This window comes from Leptosomus discolor, chromosome 2 (genome assembly GCF_034619465.1).
Source record: "Leptosomus discolor isolate bLepDis1 chromosome 2, bLepDis1.hap2, whole genome shotgun sequence".
NCBI classification, from domain to species: domain Eukaryota; kingdom Metazoa; phylum Chordata; class Aves; order Leptosomiformes; family Leptosomidae; genus Leptosomus; species Leptosomus discolor.
The window spans coordinates 78,053,157-78,076,481 of record NC_141392.1 but is presented as its reverse complement, the minus strand read 5'-3'; the positions used below and the strand labels follow the sequence as shown (position 1 = coordinate 78,076,481).

Sequence of the window (23,325 nt, the reverse complement as noted above, 5' to 3'; positions counted from 1 at the left end):
TTGGTCATGAATGGTTAAGGATTATTCTCCTGATGTGTGGGACAACTCACATCTTCCTGGAAGCCTTTCATTGAACAGAGCACACTGTACGAAGCAACTGTGGTTCTATCCTAACTTCCTACAAAATTAACAATTATTTAGCATTATTAGAAACCTACAGAGAAATACGGCAACTATTTCAGTTAATTCTCCCACACATGTTGAGGGCCATTACTTGCTCATCTTCAAAAAGATTAAAGGTTTTAAATGCCACCCTTTTCCATACTATTTAAACTGGCAATGTACTTTCCTACAATCTTTTAGAAAAAGCTTTATGTAATAGCAATAAAACGAGTTACTACAACCATGTAAAACATTTGAAAGTTACAAGTCCTAGCACATGTTCTACTAATCTGAAAAAGATATACCTAGGTAGGACACATCCTTTACCAAACTCAAGTGATTAAAAATTTAATGGGTTGGCTTAATTGTAACACTTCAGAATAGAAGACATTGCTTCAGTTTCTATAACTGTTTTTAAAGATGCATCATGCTGTCCACATTGATTTTGCGTCCATGTCAAACATACTCATATCACATTGCATAAGGGCATGAAGGAGAAAAAATGCACAAATTTCTCTCGGATCCTTGTAGGAATCCTAGATTTTAGCTTTGTAGCATCAACTACGAGTCTGTCACGGAATTCCTAAGAACAATGGTTCCTAAGGAACAACTTAAGCTTCTGTGGCTTGAGAGAACATCTTTGCGGTTTTCCAAATGGCTTTTAAGCATGCTAGCATGTTGATTCTGAATCACAGAATCCCATAATGGTTGAGGCTGGAAGGAACCTCTGGAGGACATCTGGTCCAAATCCCATACTCAAGCAGGGCCACCTATAGACAGATACTCATGTCCAAGCAGCCTTTGACTATCCCCAAGGATGGGGACTCCACAACATTTCTGGACAACCTGCACCAGTGCTTGGTGAACCTCACAGGAACAAAGTGTTTCCTGATGTCCAGCTGGAGCCTTCTGTGTTTCAACTTGTACCCACTGCCTCTCGTCCTGTCACTGAGCACCACTGGAAAGTGCCTGGCTCCTCCTTCTGTGCACTCTTCCTTCAGATATTTATACACATTGATGAGATTGCCCCTCACTGAGCGTTTTCTTCTCTAGGCTGAACAGTCCCAGCTCTCTCAGCCTTTTTTCCCCTCCTATTAGATGCACCAGCCCCTTAATCATCCTAGCAGCCCTTTGCTGGACTCTCTCCAGTAGCTTCATGTCTCTTCTGTACAAGGGAGCCCAGAACTGGACACAGTAGTCCAGGTGTGGCCTTACCAGTGCCAAGCAGTGGGGACAATCACCTCCTTTGACCTGCTGGCAACACTCCTCCTAAAGTAGCCCAGGACACCATTTAGCAAGTCTGCAACTAGTTGATGAATTCAACTGCTGTTGGGAAATATGGATTATTTAATAGTAACTCCTCTTCTTTGAAATGTGTTTTCTGTCCACAGAAAATCTTCTGCAAGCTGCCAAATCATCTATAGAAGGGCTGAGTTTACTTTTTCTTCAGTTCTCAACCAAGAATTTAATATTTCTTCAAGGTTTCTGTGAGAAAACAGTTGGACAAATGATGGGTTGAGAACGTACATCTGTTCTTCAAGATAGGTTAAAGACCAACCTTAAAACGCTCATTATGCTGCCAGTGACTCCAAGCAGTATTCGTTACAGAGCATATTCACTTGGAGAACGGTCCTAAGCTCACTTGTTAAATGAAGGCTGAAGCACCCCCAAAGCCACGTTATTTTGGTTTCCATAACATGACAAAAATTAACAAATGTGTGAAGAATCTCCTTAAGTCTGCAAGATGGCCAAAGGAGACTCAGCCCTAATAGATACTTGCTTGTATCCTGACCAACTTGGACAAGATTCTTAACTGAGTATGCGGTTAAAAAAGCTGTGCTGAAGTGGCTAGTGCTTTGGGGTTTTGCCTAACAGATGAAGAACTCTCCTAAATGACTCTCCCCAGTCAATGTCAGTCTGGGGTGCATGCAGCTATGGACAAGACTCTGGCAACAGAGCATCTTGAATATTGACCTGGGGAAACCTCAAGTATTTAGGATTGTCCAAAACACAGTATTCTTATAAGTAGTAACATAAGAAGGACCATCTACAAGAGCTTTTATAGTCCGGCCAGTTTGGTTTAAAAAAAATCGCTTGGAGCTTTAATAGATAATAGTAACATAAGACATTAAGAACAGACTAATTCATTCAACAGATTCCCATAGAGGAAAAAGATCTCTCACAAAAGAGGAAGGAGAGAGAAATTAAGGTCTCTAAGCAGCATATCAGTAACTAAGTAAACTAAAAACCCTGAAAAACTCTTCATCTCCAGACACAGAGCAGGTACATCCAACTAAGTGACCTTTGCCAGAAAGCACTAAAACCCTCTAGAAGTAAAGGGGTACATGCCATAACCCAAAACACAGTGCAGATACCTTACCTAGAGGCAGCAATTTTGCTTCAGAACAATCTAAAAACCTCAAACTGCTTCTCTAAACAGGCATTTTATAGGGTGCCATCTCCACTACAACATTTTTGACAGGGAAAGAGTACATCTGTAGTACTATGAAAGCTACCTAGTGTCTGTGCTGCAAGAAAAAGGGAGCAAAGTTTTGAAAGGTGGTGATGATCCAGCTGCTTTACAAGAAAGGTTTGAGAAAAACAGAGTTCTGGACATTGAAATCAAGAGGCAGAATGTACCAAAAATCAAAGGTTTTTAGGACAACCTGGAACAAATGTTATCCAATGCAAATGTCCTGTTACACCCTGTGGGTCATTTTTATTGTATATATTTGCTAGAAGTTCCGCACCAAAAGTTGCAGAAGTACCACTCACAACCACTTTCATGTCAAAATGCCTAACAAGCACGGCTGAACCATCTTCTGACTGTAGCCTGATCTTTCAAATGATCTGTTAAATTTGCTTGTGCAGGGTAAGTATCCCTATATTCTCTGAACAACTGAATTTGCATTATTTAACCTCAGGTGAATTGTACAGATCCTAGAAGCAGAAGGAAGTCAACACTCAAGAGAGTGATAACACACAGAACAGACTGCAAGCAACAGTCATAAGGCCAGAAATAACAGACTAAATAGAAGAAATACTATCAAGACACAGTTTTGTTGAGCACTGAGAAGACAAAGACATCTTCAATATAAGAAAGGCCTTGAAGTATTAAATTTCCTTCCCAGAAAAGGATTCGTATTTCCAAATGGTAAAATATCAAGGTACCCGAAGAGTCAGTGAGAACAAATCAATAGTGCTTTTCACAGCTGCAGTGTCATATGGGCATATGCAGACCTAAGCCTCACATAAAAAGTAAGCAATTGAGTACAGACTACCTATTACATCCACAAAAGCAAACATTACAATGTTTGCTTAAGAGCAATGACTAGTATAATACTTCATGCAACACTTTCAATCTACTTAAAAGCATTAAAACCAACAATTCTCCTTGTTTTTTTTACAATAATGATTAACTAGAAGCAACTCCTATGGTCAAGGATAGCAAAATTTCAGAAATTTATCTTTGTTAATTCATAATGTATTCTTAGAGTATGGTGTCACATCTCATTTCCTCATAGGTTTGTTCCATTCCACACTTACCTGTGTACAATTTGCTTTCAGTCTTCTGGGAAGTGCAAATAGAAGTCTTGGTACTTTCAAAAATACTGAATACTTCCTGTATTTTCTAATCCTCATTTTTGTGCAAAAGTTAACCTGCTTTATTTACCTATTTTACTTAAAAATAAGTAAAGGACAAATAAGATGACATACAGATATTGACAAATCAAAACAGGTACTGCTGTGACTTTCATCTATGCAAAGCTAACTTTTTGCATCATCATCATAGGCTAGGCTTTGTTCTAGTTTAATTCCTAAACAATAGGCACTGCATATGCTGCACAGCCACAGAAATAACCCTTGAAGATGACATTCTTCATCCTTCTGAAGAAAAAATTCCAAATCTGCTTTTCCCCCTTTTTCTGAATGCAAAGCAGTTCACCAAGTGGGGATTTTTTTTGCTACTACAGAGTCCGAGAGCTAGTCTCGGAGGAATAAAGCTCTGGATTGCAAGTTTCGAGTAACAAAAATCCCTCTTGCTACAAAATAAGAACCTGACCACATAAACAAGTATGTGGTGAAAGTGGCAAATCAGTTTGCATTGACTAAACCAAGTGAAACAGAGAAGTAAAATGATCAGCTTTAATGATCAAAAGGCAGGCACCACTATACTAAAGAGCACTGCATTTAAATTACAAGATCTAACAGCAACTCTACATAGACCTAATTCAACTGAATTACTGCTTCATTGCAGCCTCTCAACATATTCATATTCTCAAGAATTAACACTCAAGGTTGAAGTGAAAAGTGCAATTATTTTTTAATTGCATGTATATATTAACTTTCATAGCATTCAGGATGATATATAAATACACAAGAGTATTATCTTAATGAAACAGTTCAGGGAAACAGAGCCACAAGAATTCAAGCCTCATGGCTTAAATTCAAATTTGTAGCATGAACATTTACATAAACTTATTCATATCCAAGTTCATTATCATAAGACAATTCAGAGAAAAGATGACAGAATTTTATATAAAAATAACTCGCTAAAAAAAGTAACAACCAATTTGTGGATAGGGAGCGCATAAAACATTTGGTAAGATTAACCCACTTTCAAATTAGGAATAGACAAAATTCTTTTCCACCAAAAGTGTTCATTATTTCACTGTAACTCAAAATGTATTTTGACTTATCTTTTGCTAACAACCCCCCCCAACTATGTAACTGTTTACACAAAGTTAATTTATTAACTACAGTTTTTTGATACACCTAGATTCTTCTAGGAATTATTCTAGAATTCATCTAGCAGTATCTTATAAAAAAGGATTTAAAACAAAATACTACTCAGTTTTCCCCACTATGCAGAACCCGGTATATCCCTAAATTGTTTTAAACTAGTTAAAATGTAATTCAGAATGTCAACAAACTATTTTTCATACAAGCAAAACCACTTTATTCTTTGAATACACCACATCTACATTCAACTCAGGACTACTGCAGCTCCTATTGACAAGCCTGAGCTAACTTAAAACTATCCAGTCTGGTAACAGTCCAACCATGGCTCAGAGAAGCTACCCAAATTGAGGCTTTATAGCCCCATCTCTTTTGCGTCTCTTCCCTGAGTGCTATACAACTTTTACAATAGCTTTGAACTAGGCAGATTGACAGTTTTACAGATAATTTGGGCATATTTATGTAAACTTTAGTAACACCTGACAACAAATACAGTTTATAATCTCAGAATTTTTCTTTTAAACACTGATTGAAAGCCCCCATTGTCCACTGAAATTCTTTAAGGCACAAGGCTAATCTTGCACGTGGGTTCCTTCAGTCTTTTAAAAGAACTGCATGGACACCCTTAATACAAAACATGTAAAAAATAAATCTTTGACAGTGTTGGTTTGAGCTAGCCCATTTCACTTAGCACTTAGACAGACCAGAAAAGCTTACGCAATTATGGAACCTCGACTGTGGCGACAGTGACCTTCAGCTCAAGGTGACAACTTGTCAAATAGTTCTGTGCTGAAAGTAATAGCAAAGTAATCAAGTATTCATAGCAATTTACAGATCATGCAGCCCATATGCAATACTTGATAGAAGGGTTTGGGTTTTGTTGCGGTTTTGTTTGTTTGTTTTTGGTGGGTTTTTTCCCCCTCCAGTAATGAGGCACTGGGAAAAATACTCGCCTACCAAAGCTTTTAAACTTTCTCATTCATAGAGCTTTGATTTTTAAGTAATTTTTTAAAACTGGTGAAAGTGTGCTTGTGTTTCTTCAGTTCTGAACCATCAGTTATTAGAATAAGTCATTGTGTGCTCAACTAATAATGAATCAGAGTCCACTTTTTTTTCTTTTCAGCACAGAATTCAGCTGAGCATAGCTCTGTTACACAAATCAACCATCATTTCACATTCTTTTCCTATTCACTCAAACTTCCTCTTTGTAAAAGGAAGTTTTTAAGAAATAAATTGATCTATTTTCAGCAGGTCCTTTATGAAGATGGCATTTTTAATAAATAAGAAAAAACTTAAATAAGGTATTACACACAGGTCTATTCAAGAGCATTTTGCACCAGCCTACAAGATGCTGAAACTCACTGTGTTGTGTTGCCCTCTTCAGGTCGACAGCACTTATATTTTCTAGTTCTTTTGCTTGACAAGTCATTGCATTTCAACTTCTTTCAGAAAAATTTTCAGATTTGCAGTTTCAAGTAGCAGCTAACTTTACCTCTATCCCACCAGTACTTGAAGTATTTTTTTAAATCTAAAATCCTACAGAAATAAACTTCACTTTTGGCCTCTACATCTCACTTTAATACTAATCTTGGGGATTATCAAAATACCAGCTAGTGTTTGAAAAGACTAAAAAAAAAAAACCAACTTCAGCACTGGTGAGCAAGCCTCATGACGATCGGCTTAAAGAGCTCAATTGTTTTAGCTTACTAAAGAAAACTGAAGCTGCTGAAATCACACCATAAGCGAACTTGGAGGCGAGAAAGTCAGATGACTTTAAAGTGGTGTAAGGCAAAACAAAATCTAGAGACCGAAGTCAGACAAATTCAGCCTTGAAATGCAATGGAGGCTTTTCACCCAAAATAAGAAAAGATTTTAATAACCTACCAGCTTTTATGCTGGGTGGATTCATTATTACTTGAAAACTTTACATCTGGACCCAGTATCTTTCCAAACAAACTGTTTTGATCAGGTTTTGAGTAGCTGTCATAACATGGGCCAAGTTGTGAGGCTGATATGCATACTTGTAATGGGCTTTGCAATTGATTATCTGAGCTCTGCCAATTCATGGGGAAATACAAATAAAACAGTCTTCCATCACTTGGGAAAGGGCCATGCTTGGACTTCTAAGACATTATTAATATCTCACTCAGTAAATGAATCAGAATATTTCATTTCCCCCTCCCACCCTGCTATTTTTAGAGGACAGGTCATGGTAGACATTAAATCTGTTTAGACATCTCAGTACTGCAACTTTGACAGAAAGCAAAATGTTAGATTTAACCGATGTATTATGAAGTACGGAGAATTTCACTCACGTTACTAAGGCAGATAAACATCATAATTTGTGACTGTACAATTTAATCACAGTATCTTAAGGGACTTACGATAGGAAGCTAAGGCCTACTGTGTCATTAGGCAATAAAATTAATAACTAATCAAAACCCTTAGAAAATACAGGCAACGGAAATGCTCATTCCAGTACCACAGCATGTCCCAGTAGCAAAGGAGTAAGCAAACAAACAATCCCACATCATCCCCTTTTGGGCTGGCAAACACACAACAGCCAGCCTGTCTCAAAGCAAGTGCAGCTCTAGAAGAGCTCAGAAAAACTTGTCATGAATAGTTTCAGTTCATTTTCTTTCACATACTTTTGTAATTTTATTCTCAGGAATGAAACGCTATTCACAACTTTAAATCCTACATACTCACAGGGCAGACTCCAGAGCAAAGGAGGAAGATTGACAGGGAGAAAGCAAGCAAGAGCAAGTGGGTGAGCACGACACAGGGGGAGAGCAAGATACTAAAACTCACGGATGAGTACAAACAACAACTGAGGCTTAGAGTGCTCCCGTCTGCAGCGTAAGACAGCAGACAGCAGTTCATCAGGGTAGTCTCTATCAGCATGTAGAGACCCCTCTCTGGTGCCTGATTAATACGCCCTGTCACAGTGCCTGGAGCCAAAGACTGATTTAAAACTTCCTGCGACCTATCAGCTGTACAGTTTGTTCAGTTAGAAAGTGCAAAGCCAGCTGGTCTTATGGGGAAAAAGTCCTGAAGCCAAACTAGCTCTAGTACCGTACAACAAAAGCAACACTCTTAAATGCATAATATACTCAGAACATTACTATTATTTTCTCTCCTGCTATTAAAGAACAAGTGAAAAAAGCACTCAATAGTACTATCAGACAAAAAGGCAAAAAAGTTTTTGTGCAACTGTCAACTGACACAGCAGCTTAAACCTCTGAACTGATGGAGTGGAGTATTTATTTTTTTTTTGAGTCATGTAAGTAAAAGTGTCACATAAAATATAATCTACTATTATTATAGACTATTTTTAAACCATCTCTGGTAGAAAAAGTTTCCACCTATGTCAAAGGCTCATCTGGTGCAAGTTCCACATGACACAGTTTAGACTACGACAGCTGGTAATAAAATCTCCAAGATCTCTTAGCCAACGTTTACAATTGCAAATGAAGAAAAAGACTGAGTGTCACTAAGGATCAACTCATCTTCTACCGCAGACGCCAGGATTCTGGTCCAATCTTAGCTGCTGCACTGAAAAGAAGAGGTGCTGGACAAGCGCTTTTAAAACTACCTGTGGTTGGTTTAGTTCTGACTTACCAAGTACAATGTTCATATTTTTGCCATCTCTTTCTCCCACACATACCATCAGATTTGGATACCACATGAGATATGATTCATACTATTCTTTAGAAATGTATTTTAATAGACAAGCTTCACATTTGAAAGAGTCTTTTGAGTTTTGAAAATTTCAGGCCTTCAGTGAAAAGCATGTCACATCACTTTATTGCATACACTTTTTTCCGCAGCAACTTTTCCCAGTCATATTTAATCATTGTTAAGATTGATTTTTCTTAGTTGATATCATAATCTAGTACATTTCTTTGAAGGAAAACAAATTCATCCACCTCACACTGCCAAAACACAATCTAGGCAGTTCCCTTCACAGAATTACCTTCTAATAATTTTGAGGTAATGGAAGGTATGGAGATCAAGAGGAGGAACCCTCTGCACTAAAGGCAATGCCTAGTAATTTCCTGCCATCCACCTGTATATCCTTAAGTATCTACAAAAACACTATGTGAAAACACATAGGGAATAAACGTGCACTGTAATACAAACGCAGGCTAAATTGGCTTTCAGGTGTTTATGCAGGGATATGCAAGCAACCAATTAGAATGCAAAGCTGACTTCTACCAGCACTAACAGAAATTAAATGCAATCTAACTGGGAGTCAAACACATCTGAAGAATACTTTTAAGTCAGTTACTTCAGAATATCCAAGTCTGTCACCAAATACTGTAAAATTACGTTAAAACTACAGGAATTAACTCCGTGCTTGGAATCAAATTATAATCTCATCCTAACACTTTCTGAAAATTCTTTAAATACATAGACTTTTATGATGAACAGTAATCAGTACAAATGAACAAACCAAAGTTAGACACATCTGCACCCACTTTTTTAAAAAGAGTAACATTACTGAAAATATCTAGAAATATTAAAAGCAGCATTACTGAAAATAATATACATCAACCTTCTCAAAGCCTATCTCGGCATCATCTTTATTTGCGTTTGGTCTTTTATTCTTAGATATTTTGGGTTTAAGATACAGCAAGTAAGGGTTTCCAACTGAAAAGATAATGAGAATCAAGATAAGTACTACTGGCTAAAGGGATAGATATTACTGAATTAGATTTTTTTTTTTTAGAAGCTTTACTAGCATGAAATCATGTGATATCATAGAAAATTTCCCTCATGGCTTAAAGGTCTGTACCTTATTCAGACAGCAAAAGCTCCTTTTCGCAAACCCATTTACATAATTGCTGTGAAGAGACTTAAAAACACCCCCAAACTCAACACCTATCAGAGAACAAACAACTTAACAACCAAACAAAATGCTGTGAGTGAACTACTTTTCCTGATACATACTTTTTGATACTTATACAAACCTTACCATCTGCTATGATCTCTTACAAAATAACCGACTTCCGTTCTCAAGCAAAGGTTTCACTATGACAGTAAATGTCTTATATCTAACATTAAAAGTTACTTCAGTCTCATTGCAAGACTGTATGTTTGTACAGCCATTAAAATCTGTTATAAAGTAGTATCAGACTATTCAGTACTACGAATAAAGGACTTTGACAGTTACAGGTACAAAACTTAAACATAAACAGATGAAAATGTTTCAAAGACGAAGTAGAACAGAACTGTGTGATTTATGGAGAGGCTACATGCACTCTGCATAAGCTTTTAACCACACTTAATTCCAAACTTCATTGTGACCTTAATGCTATAAAAACTAAGGGGACATCAAAAAATTGTAAGGATTACAAGGAATATATCTCTAAATAAACTGCTGAGAAAAACACAGCACTGGTGTATTGAAACAGGAAAAAAAATATTCAAAGGTAGTTTTGGATTGCAAAGTATACAATCAGAAGAAAAAGGTAAGAACAAGATGCAAGACCTATGCCATTACTTTCACCTTATAATGCCAACAAGAAAAGAAGCCTACGCAGTGGTCAAAGGAAAAGTGCTGCTCCTGAAATGTTTGACTTAGACCTTTCAGAGGGCACTTTGCATTCAAAGCAGTTTTCACAGTTAGTTATTTTTATTGACAGAATCAGCTTTTCTTTAAAAAAACCCCACACAAACATAATCTATACCAGCCTTTGCAGTCTCAAGTATTACACACTTACAACATAATGAATGGTAATTACCTATTAGCATAAACACAGTCTATTTTGTCTTTGATAATTCATACAACTAAAGGGTCCAGCAAAGATGAGCATACAGTTTTACCATAATGTTAGAAAAGGGAACATATAATTCTGAAAACAGATTATGACACCTCAGTGTAAGAGTTTGGTAGAAGTGGCTTTATTTCATTGTCTCCTACCTGATAAATTCTAAATGGGATGTATCGAAATCCACTATCTTCTGGAGGATACTCCATGAGTTTTCGATTTATTGCCCAAAATTGCTCAAATTTATCTGTGAAAGTAAAATTAGATTTCGTTAATAACATATATTCTTTTTCAGCTAAAAGAGGTAAATGAGACAATTGCAAAAACATGCAAACTTTTCTTACATAAATTTGACCTGTATGAATTTATTTTCCCCGTATTTCTCTTCCCTGTTTAGCCTGAAGCCAAAGGTAAGTCATCTGCATTCTCCTATGAAAACAGTGATGTGGCAATTTACCAAACTGAAAGAGAAAGCAACCTGAATTCATATTTTATCTCCCACTGTCAGGGAAATATTGGGCCAACAAATTATGGGTTTCATTACCTCAATTAACAGTGCCTGTTTCTCCACTCCCTGCTCCTATTGGTCCATACTGTCTCACAGTTTGTTAAAAACATCTAATTGTCCTTAACTATAGCTGAACAACAGGTGTAAAGTATACAGAAACTAAAGCAGTAGAAAAACACCTTGAGGAGTTTACATTTGGATATGTAAATCTTAAAATAACCTGCAACAGTGTATGATATAATCAGAATATACACTGCCTGTTTAATGACACAATCTGAAAATAAAAGTTTATGTTTGAAACACATTTTTCTTACTATTATTCAAGTAACTAGGTTTAGTAAAGTAGCCTGAGGCAGCACACCATTTCATCCTGTACAGACATTACAAGAACTGAATAGTTTATTGCGCTTAAAATGTATTAAGGACAGCATAGGTCTAGAGCAGTAAAGGCTTTCATACATGCAAATCAATTATTCAAAACAAGGAAACAGCCAATAGCAAAAGTGACAGAAAAGAACACGAAGAGCTAAGATGAATAAAGCTGCTGCTAGCCTTACTGGAGAAAGCAGCTTTAGAAGGGGAAGAGCAAGGGATAAACTTCCTTACAGGCCCTAACTCTCCCAGACACCAAACACAGCGCATGTTTCTTCATAAGAAACAGAGTCTCCAATTTTTTCTCCTCGGCACAACGTTCAGCTGAGTCTCAAGAAGCCTGGCAGTATAACTGTTACAGAATTCAGCCCTCCTGAAACAAGGTAAAACTCAGATGAAATCTATTCACGGAACAAACGTTCTTCCCGCTTCCAAAACTGCTGATAACAATTAAAGCAATTGCAGAAAATTAAGATTTGCTTCACTCCAGTGTACAGTACAGACGCCTGTCAGTGCGCTAGAAGACATAGTTCATACACATTGCAGGATTTATAACATGTTGCTTTTCCTCACTAAATGCAACACAAGGCAGGAACTTCCAGGAAACCGTAAACAAACTCCCACCAGGTATTCTGTAGCAGCACTTCCCAGTACTTATCTCATAGTACTTCCACACCCTGATTAGCAACAAGTGCCTCTTGACAAGCACTTACCTGGGCTTCAGTCAGCACCACCATGCAGGCACCTGTCCGAGATAGGGAGCTGCCTGGACACAGGGTGTTACCCCATAGCTCACTGGCTGGGAAGCTCAGTGACGACCCTGGAGCCGACTGTACCCAAGCAAGCCTGCACTATTGAACTGCAGCCTAGAGAATCAGATTTACTCTTAGAATGTCTGACACAAAGAATGAATGCATCCTCCTCATGAGCTCTATCAATGGAAAGGTGAAGATTTAGCGTACTTCCCTCATCCTTGGAGATAACATTGAGAATGGCTTACAGCTTTCACTCAGATCGTGTGGACAGGCATCCTACAGTAGGCATTGATCGATTTATACTTCAATTACCACTTCTGACTATAAACTCAGTTGCAAAAGCTATGGTGATACACAAAACAAAACCAAACCATCAAGACCTACTGAAGCTAGTGAGCTTCAGCAGACTCTTAAATAAGGGATCTACATGTTTGGAGACATCCTACCTGAACAAAAACAAAGCAAACATTAGCTTCAATTAGTTGTTTAATGCTCATATTACAGTAACTAGGAAAGCTGGGTGAATAGCTTGCTGTCCTCAAAATCCAATAGAGATGAGCAACACATCTTACAGGTCAGAAGAACAAGAAATTCTGAACAAGTAACACACTTACAATAGGAGCTTAAGTATATTGTCCCTTGAGGCATATATGGCAAACAAGTGAATTGAAGGACAAAAAAAAAAAAAAAAAAAAGTTAAACAGTGGTAATGTACAATTAACTCACTTTGTTCTTCATGCCAGCTTCCTCACCTCCCAGAAATCATGCAGGTAATCTTATTTAAAGCAGATAAATTAAAAAATTTACACTTCTCCGATTATTCTCTGAATACTCAAAACAATGCTCAAGACAATCTATTGTTTTATTAAGGTGTTTAAATTTCTGACAGTTTCTGTAGATTCTATATATAACAGCAATAAATCTGCAAGAGTTGAATGACAAACTTATTGCATTTTGTAATCGAGTATATTCTGTCAACCCACCTGACATCCAGGGGAATGAAAAACTTTCTAGTAAATCAGTTAGACACAATGGAGTCAGCCATCTTAAGACATATCTCCACTATGTGTACAGCACTGTCTGAAGACATCTAAGCTAATTCATCCTCATAACCTTATATTGCTGTCCTCCAAATATCTTTCCACGGATACAATATTTTTACTACAGGAAACTGAGTTGGGTGTAAGAAAATCAACACAAATTTTTAAAGCAAGCAGCAGGAAAGGCCATCCAGTTCGCATACTGACATAGATGACCTGGCAAGAGCTTTTATTAGCATTAGGAGTGTCGGCTGAATGCCAGAATTCCAAAGCTCCAAAACAAAATCCAAAAATAACTGCTTTCACAGAAATCTTAATACTCAAAGCTTAAAACAAACAAAAAACCAAGCACCACCCAACACACATCCACACCCCAATCCCCTTGAAAATGTAAGGGAAAGTATTCATCATTCTCCCATATTTATGTGTCAGTACCTCCTGTTCATGCAAAACAGAGTTAAGGAAGCTATTAATACTACAACGAGCTATAAGAACTAATTAGTGCTTTGGCTAGACAGGACTTAAAGGCAGAAGGTGCTGGCCAGAAGTCTGGCAATCAAAACAAAACTGAGTTTTCATTAAGCCAGTAAACACAGAAGTAAGCCAGTAAACCTACCAGCAAAAGCACTTTACACTCATCTCCTTCCCTTGTGAAAAGCTTATGCAGTCTACATTACAGCTGAACCCCCATAATAGTCAAATCTGATTACTTTTGTTTTCCACAATCCATCTGTTTTTAAGAAAGTGCTTGACCGATGTGTTAAAGAGTTTCTGTATTAGCAAAAAACAGTACTTGCAAAAGGCAGATGTTCATATCTGAACAACAATATTTAAAGCAATGGCAATAAGATTCAAACAGAAGTGAGATTAGTGACAGTGTAAAAGTTTCAGATGACTCTATTAAATCATATTTCTTAAACAAGAGAGGATGGTTGCCATATAACTTCGCCTAAAGTGAAATATAAAAACTTTTATCTCTATGTTTTATCTCAAAATCAGAAAGTTAATAACCAAATAACAGAGGAGAGGTCCAGTTGGAAAAAAAAAAAATCTATCAGCCAAGTCACTTATATTTATAAATATTCATTTATAGAAATGCATCACTGAGTGCCCAAACACCAGACAGACATTAGCCTTTAGAACTACAGAGATGCACAGAATCTAAGCAGAGCTTTGAAAACATCTATTTACATATATAGAAACAGTACGAGTTGGCAAAACTACAAGGACTTAATGTTATCCATAACAATAATCTCAGTACACAAATTCATTACGCAAGAAATTAAACCTTGAACGTAAATTTACAAACACAGCGTGCCACGTTATGCATCTAGGGTTGAGAAATCTGCCACTGAAATTGTTCATGCCTTTAAAGCGATGTTTAAAACCGTTTAAGAAAACTACCATTACAGGAAAAGACTTTTGAGAGTTGTTGTTTCCTCCATTAAGCAAGACTGGAGATCCTTTAGCAGTCATGAAAATCAATCCAAATTTATAACTGTTATATTAAAAAATTGTTGGTAACTCCAGTCATAGTTTGTTGTTAACAGACAGTCACTGCTGAACCTTTTACTATTAAGCAGTGTTAACTAAGGATTAGTCCAGGCTGAAATTCTGAAGGCTGGGCCTCTCTCTCAGGCTGGGGGCAATGTTCTTCATACAACCAGAAAAAAATAGTTTAATTCGTGCTAGCGTCTTACAGTCATTCTCTGAAACTCAAGTGCTGTCACGGTTCAAGTAACTTGAAATTTCACATGGATCTTGATGTTAGATGTGTCTCTTCCACCCACCTGACTATGAAAATGGTACCAGGATGGATCACTGAGTAAAGGGCACTGCTTGAGTGCTTGCAATCAACATATGCATTTCAACGCAGCACAGCTTTAAATCAGCATACACAAACAATATGGGCAATTATCTCAAAATAAGAAATTGTATCTACAAGTAACTTGCAATAAGACACAGTGGTCACAGCATATGGCCAGTAAAATGGAGTTCCCACTGTACAACAGTGGGCAAAAGTACTAAAAAACCCCACCCTAATCTTTAAGCTTTTCAACAGAAATATCTTACTAATAAGGAATTGTTTTATTTCTATATTTGACATGGATTCAACTGCTATCAGAGTACTGACTCCAGAACTGGATATATTTCAAGAATGCTGTCAAGAGGCTTTAAATAACAAAACGCAAAATAAATACAAAAAAAGAGGGAAATATTGTTTAAATTCAAAAAGAAAATGGTAATTCACAACTTTTATCCTCCAGTATCTTTTTAGAAAGTCAAAAAAGTGAACAGGTGTAGCCCTCAGGGTAGCATATATGCATGATTTTTTTGCTGGACTATTCATGTTTTTTTTCTTCTTAAAGCCAACTAGTTATGTAAATTTAAAAAAAAAAATGCTTGGAATGGAATTGTATCTCTAGATCTACACAAGCAATACCAATTTGCAGCTTGTATAAAAATCTGTCCAAACCTTGAATTTAAAAAACACAGAACTTTTGTCTATTCTCAGTGGTTCACCACTGTTTAATAACCATATGAACCACAGAAATGATGCACAGCTAGGAGTACTTGGCAGAAACAACCACAGCATTAACAAAGTGACTAAAGACTCCAACTGATATATCAGAAACACAGAAAGGCTTTAGCTTGGAAGTGCCTTTGGAGGTCAAGCTTTGGAATAAAAGCTCCTACACAAAAAGAGAGCTGTCTACAGAAAGTTAAACGAATTTGCTCAAAGCCTTGCCCAGCCAAGTTCTGACTGTCTCCACAGGTTTCCACTCAACCACTTTCACTCCCCTCACCCTAACATCCCAGACTTCCTCCTGCTGCAACTCACAACCGTTTTCTTTTGTAATTGCCAAACTCCCCTGTCAATAGAGGCATGCTTGAGAAGAGTTTGACTCCATCTGCTCTACAAGCCTTCCTTTTAGGTAGTGGAAAGCAGCTATTAGATCCATCTTCAGCCTCCTCGTCTTCAGGCTAAACAAGGCAGTTCCCTCACTTTCTTCTAATACAGCATATGCTCCAGCCCCTAATCATCCAAGCAGTACTCTGCAGGACTCTCTTCTGTTTGCCCACATTACTTTTGTCCTGGGGTCTCAAAGCATTCCCAGCACAGCTTTACAAGTGCTGAGCCGAGGGGAAGAATTACTCACCATCTGGCTATATTCTAGAGGGCACAAGGGCTAACGCAGCTCCCTGGTTAATCTCCATTTCTGCAATGCCACACAAGAGACTTTTCATTTAGCTTGTTGTTCAACATCACCTACTACAAAGCTGCTTCCCAGCCAGTCCCCAGCCTGCCTCGATGTATGTGTTTTTTCCCGTCCCTGGTGCAGGACTTTGCACTTGCGTCTGTCAGCTCCAGGAGGCTCCTGCTTGCCTACTGCTCCAGCTCGTCACGGTCCCCCCGAATGGCAGAACTGCCCTCCAGTCTATCAGCTGCTCCCACCAACTTTTTCTTTTAGTCATAAACAAGCTCACTAAGGGTTTAATCTGTCACATACATGTAATCAAATAAACTGTACTGTACAGAGAGATATAGCTGCAAGTCAAGGATACAAAGTGTATTTTCTTAACATTAAAGCAAGTATATTTTCTACTGACTCATGCTCTAAGAAGCATTGCATTTAACTGCTACAGCCAGAAAGGAGTCCTCTCAAAATTTAGTATCAATTCTACTTCCACATTGTTTCCAGTAAGACTGAGACTCTACATGCACACATAGTTCCACTGACTGGTGAGCGATTTTAACCAGTTTTATAAAAAGCTAAATTCTGTGCAGTATGCCTCAAGCATGAAGTAGCTTTGTTGAAGAAAGAAGTGTTAAACACTTCAAAACTAATGGTACCATGCTATTCAGAAACAGCATTTACAGCTGGTTACTCTCATTTCTCAGCTATTTAAAGACCTGTCTCTAAATGACTTTAGGCCACCTAAACTCATTGTTCTTATTCTTGTACAATAAAACCATAGATAATAATGATTATCAAGGACTTCAGGAAGACTCCAATACTCTATACTACAGTTCAATGCCCGGCTTTTTTGAGAACACAGTTTGAAATACTGGTATGGCAACATTAAAACGTAACATTTTTTTTTCTTTTCTATTTTGCACATTGCGACCATGCACAGTTAAAACATTCTTGCTATTAAAAGGTTAGGTTACTTATGTATTTTGACAGATCATGGTATATAATACAAATCCACAACTGAAGAGGGCACATGAGTTTATTAGCTTTTTCAGACTATCTTCAGGCATGAGTAACTATCGGATATGGAGAGAGGACCTTAGAATTGTTTTGACTTAATGTGACAGAAGCTAGCCAGAGAAATACGTGGAAATATTCTTCACATCACAGATAGCAAAGTAACAACATTCAGCATGAATGTACACGTCTGAAGTAGAATTTTGCCTTGTAATTAAATAACAGTCATTACCTGAAATATCTCCACCACGTGATGTAATCTTACACACTCTCAAAATTCACATGCAGCTGGCATGTTACTACGTAATACCACAGGAAAGCAGTAGAGAGTAAAATTTGAAAGTAAAAAATAAATAGGCTCACTTGGCCTGTCCATGCTAAGACAGACATGGAATCACCACAAAAGTAAACATCATGATAACTAGCTCAAGTACTAATAATAGTTAAGTACAACAGTATGAGCCTCACGGTTGACTACCTAGGTCTGTCACTCCCTTTTTAGCACTATTATCATGTACATTAATTAAACCAATTCAACTGTGCTTGCCTACATGCACTATAACAAACTTCCAACGGCAGTGTTTACAACCAGAGAACAATTAAGAGAAACTTCCTTATGTACAGCAAGCTGTAAATTCTAGTTATAAAAACCCAAACAAACCAACCCCTAATTCATAAGCCACACTATAAATTGAGCTATGGATGCAACCCAAGAAAAAAGGGGGGATCCCTCCCCCAATACAGTACAGTTAGGTTTGAGATCAGCGTGTAACACATTTACTTTTATGCGGTAATTTATCCATTCGTTTTTATAGCAAAGTAGCCTTCTGCAGATAAAGAAATAAAAGCATATTGCTTAAGTTTTGCAGGTTAACAGGCCATTTTGAAAACTGTGTGACAAAGCAGCATTTCACTCTTCAGATTATCCATCAGATCCAAAAAGGCCTTTCCCCCTTTTTCTTTCAATATACACATGGGAGCCATTCCTCAGCAACATTCTTTTCACTTATTGAGTACTTACTGTACTCATGAAAAAGAAGTTTCATTTTAAGTACACTGTTTCCTTACCACCACCTCCCTTCATTTCTAGGTCATCAACTTATCTGGAAAAGGTTCAGGGGAAGAAAATAATCGAGATGGACTACTTTCTTTTCTTTATTCAAGTATGAAAATACGTACATCCTACAAATTTAAGCTTTCTGTGTAGCCTAAAAGCAGGTGATTGCAGTAGGTACTGTCACGCTAAAAAGAAAGCTTTGATGATTATTAAACAAAAAATGTGTAATCCATTTTTGAAACACATAACCCACAGGTCGTGTAGGAAGACAGCAGCAGGGCTTATTACAGACTTCCCTAAGTAAGTCAAAGGGAAAAGGTATCCTGACAATTTTACCCATCCTCCAGTTCTCTGCTCCAAGTCTAGATAGCCTGGATATTTTAATACCTTCTCTGCCTCTGATTATGCTCCGTTTATATACATGAAAACAGAGCAGCATATCTCCATACAACTCGCTAACCTATTTTGCTTTCCCCATACTATGCTTTTTCTAAAATACAGCTTTTTCTTAAAAGTTGAGGAACCTTCACATTAATGCATTTGTCAAATTCAGGCGTTTACTAGTAGAAAGTAACTTAGAAGCATTTCAAATTGCAAAGAAAAAAGCCCTCAACAACTAAAGAAAGTTAATTTTAAAGAGTAAGTCTGATTTTAGAGATAGTTTACTTTGAAATTTAGTTAGGCCTTACACATCTCTCAGGAAATGATGTATTTTGAAGGGGAGGAAGGAAAGCAGGAGGCAGTAAAAAAATAAAGGCTCTACATCACTTACACCTAAGTAAAATAGTGGTAGAGAATCTTAATCCCAGTCTACCAAATATCTGAAATCGCTACGAAAGATGGGAACAGCGAAGGTAGAGAACCAGCTTATTTGTGATTCGACTTGAAGATGAAAGGCACACCTGCTTCACTAGGAAGTCTGGAAGGTGGCTATATTTCTGAAGAAATGATAACATTTCAGAAGGAAGACAGTCAAAATGAGGACAAGAATACAAAGCCCCTTGAAACTGCAACAGGTACATAAATTCAAACTCTTCAATATATATGAATAGATTATACGGTTGGCAGACTACCTGTGCCAAAGATGCAGGGACCTCCATGCTTGCTCCCTCAGAGTTTAACCATTTTCATTAGACACATGGATGTCTAACACAAGATGGTGAAAACACTAGAAAGCATCTCTCTCTGTCTATCTATCTCTAGGCAACCCCCTCTCACGGTGGAGATGTCAGTACAAAGTAGCATTGTGAGTGCTGGCTTGCCTTTTGCCTTCCTCCCTTTTCTGCCTTCATGCAGTTCATGCCCTCCATTGAAACCCACCCATTCTCACTGGCCTCACAACACAGCAGCTCTGCTCTGCTCCCTTGTTGAGAGTGGAGCAGAGAAAGCCAAGGTGGGAATTCAGGCTGCCATCAATGCCCTCCCCCACCTTTGCACTGCGACAAAGGGCAGCTATGCAAGTAGGCACCAGGCCAGCACAGAAAAGTAACAAGGAAAAAGCCAGTTTTGTGAGGATGACAGTTTAAAACCATGATATTGCACCCTTATGGGTGGAGCATTAGTTTAGTCATTTGTGCAGAAAGGGTAACGAGCCAGCAGACACTGCAGAACTAACACTGAAGTCTAGGCCACAATCCATTACCAGAAAAAACCCCCACAACCTATCAAACCCCAAACAAAAACCACTACCACCAAAACAAAAAATGCCTGGGAAGGCCTGTTCTGATGCATCCGATTCACTCTGCAGATGCAGCCTGTCTGAGCCTAGCCCCAGCTCAGCACCACAACAGCACTGGGCTGATTTTGTGCAGAGCTATTTGAATCTGTCTACACTGCACCCCGAGAAGTTCCATATCAGCAACTCCAATGTTAGGCGTATGCCATCTATCTTAACTCCAGAATAAGCAGGTATTGACATTGATTATAAGAAAACTTGGTGCATTTCCAGAAATTTTTAGCCACCAGCCCAGGAAGGTAATGACTTTTTTTTTTTTTTTTTTAAACCAACACACCCATTTTCAAAGCTCAAAAGAATTGTTTAGTCTTTTATCGCAGTTAACCAAATCTCTACACATAGAACATAGATATCACCATTTTGGGAGCAATATAGGGAGGAAGAAAAAAAGATGGCTTTGTGATTTAAAAACTAACGGCTTGTTCACTCATTCTCCTGTAGATTTTCTACTGCCTAATTTAATTGAGATTACAAAGGTTTGTTCGGCTATCAAAGCATGCTCATCACTTCAGTCTGAGGTAAAGAACAGCACTGCTCCCACTAGTTCTCTAGGAAGAGGAGAAACACACATATCAAACCTGAGTGGGCCATGCGTACACATCACAAAAGAGATGCTGACAATGTATGATATTATTTCTTTGGGGCAGTTCAAACATTTCTAAACAAGAATGTGAACACCCAGAAAAAACACAGACTTCTGCCCCTCAAAAACCCAGGACTGGTTTAGATAAAATTTAGAAATAAATGCAAGACAACACAGGCCTGATTCTGTCAGTAAAACACGAAATATCACATGCATTAAAAGACAAAATATTGCATATGCTGAATGTTTGCAGGTTTTTTCTCCTTGAACAAGAACAATTCAATATGGCCACCTAACTCTTGGTAAGCCCTACAGTATGAATGAGAATTACATTCTTGCTCCATGATATTTTCAGTAAAATAATGACTTCATTATATTTTATAATATATAAAGAAGCCTTAAAAATGCTTCATGTCTCCCACTCGTGTATCAGAAATACCAAGTCTAGTCTTCACAAGTTATAAAGAATGCCTGCGAAAATTTCAGGGTATGGTTGTTTATGTCTATCCACAACTGATGAAAAGCAGCTGTGTTGAATCTAAAAACCCTGCTTTATCAGAACCATTATATACTGAAGTTACAAAAATTAATTCTTTGAACCATGCAAAAAAATACAGCTCTCCCCCTAGAAATAGTTGAGATTTCATTTGTTTGATCCCGAGTCATCACTAAGCCCAGAGCCTTACATGTTTCAAAGCAGAACGCCTTTATTTTTCCACACAAAAGGCAAGAAGAAAAAAAGCCACCCACTTGAAAACCCTCTTCATCCATGATAAAAACGGCCATAACACTATTAAAGCAAGAATAGTAATAACACTTTCCATCAATTCTGACCAAAGAATTTTAACAATTCTTACAAAGGAACAGAGAACAGAGGTCAGTATAACTTTACAGCCTGCCTTCATCACTTCCCTACCACAGTCAGACATCCACGATGCTGGTCAAAATTAGGGCAACACAGATGTACCCATTCCCAAAGAAGTGTTCTAGCTAAAAAATACCTGGTTTATGGACAAAAAATGGCTAACTGAAGTCTGAAGAACAAGTGAAACCACAGCACAAGCAATAGACAGAAAAGTATGTTTACCTTCCTGATTTGGTAGCAGATTAACACAAAACGAGAAGTGGTGGGAGGAGGGATGTAAAGGTTGTTATGAATACCTACCAGCTGTTACCAGCACAAGATTTTGCCACAAATTCACTATTACAGCTCTTCCCCTAAAAGCCGTCTACAGGCAACTGAAACGTTTCTCATGCTACCTGTTCAAGTACTTCTCAGCAGAAACATTTATACCAAATTACCCTTGTAACTGGTAGTTACATTTCTCCAAACAAACAAAATTGGATTTTTTTTTCCAAAAACTTAAGTTTAATACATATCCTGTAAGTATTGCTACCACTCCTTAAACAAATAACGCTTCCTATATTTAAGAACTGAAGAAAATTGTTTAAAGTTTCACAGAAAAAAAAAGCCTGCAGATGTATCATTACTTACAAGGCAGTTATCACAAATGCTACTTTCTTTTCTTTTTTGTGGTCGTTCACTCTGTTTCACAAAGAGGTTTAAAATTATTACATCTCAAACGAAAGCCTATAAAAACATATTGAAAGATACAACATGCTTAAAATGAGTTTTCTTGGTTTCACAAGCTTTTCTTGTTTCTCTTTTATGAAGAGATGAGAAATTAAAATTAGCATTTGAAAGTATTCAAAAGATTGTTCAAACTTCTCATTCAGGTGTCAGATTCCACAGGTGTGATTTCTCATTAAGTACAGTGAAACCTTCTTGAAATCAACCTTGCTAGGCAACCTCTGTTTTTAACGTTATAAAGCAAAACAGTAAAATTCTGGTTTCCCTACAACTGAAGATACTCTTAGACAAATAACCAACTCAAATGGTAGAGCCTAAGATGAGCACAGAAAGAACACAACGCGTATCTGTTCTCTTACCTCACACATTGAGGGTATCAAGGTTCTATAACTTCTGGTTAAGAAAAGAATCTTAACTCATACCATTTCATTGTTTAGTCAACTCTTCTGCCATTATTATACCCGTAACTCATGTTAGAGGTCTTTTAGTTTTAATTTTTAAAAGTATTAATAAAAAGAGTATAGAAAGTGCACTGCTGGGAACACTTGAGCACCAGGATGAAGTGATAGGATTTCTTTTTGCAATAAAGCTAATAATTCTTGAAATGGAAACCAAAATCATGCTGGCACAGCATTTTGCTTCTCTCAAAACTAAACTGCTTGCAAGACAAATACTATTACAGCAGAATACTTTTTTTCACCGAATCATTAGAATTGCAGTTTAAACTGACTTGTAAACAATGTAAGCTTTAGGGAAACATCTATTTTTGTACAGATTCTGGCTTCCAACAGACTGAAACTCTTTATTTATTGCTAATTCACGAAAGTTAATATATTATCTATACAAAACAGAAT

At 37.5% G+C, this 23,325-nt stretch overlaps 1 protein-coding gene across 1 annotated transcript in view; it reads right to left on the bottom strand.

The window, feature by feature from the left end:
* Positions 1-23,325, bottom strand: part of ATG5 (autophagy related 5) — an 81,483-nt gene that overhangs the window by 36,677 nt on the left and 21,481 nt on the right. Inside the window, exon 6 of the mRNA XM_086461332.1 lies at positions 10,769-10,863. Coding sequence (XP_086317458.1) covers positions 10,769-10,863 — 95 coding nt within the window. The remainder of the gene's footprint in view (positions 1-10,768; positions 10,864-23,325) is intronic.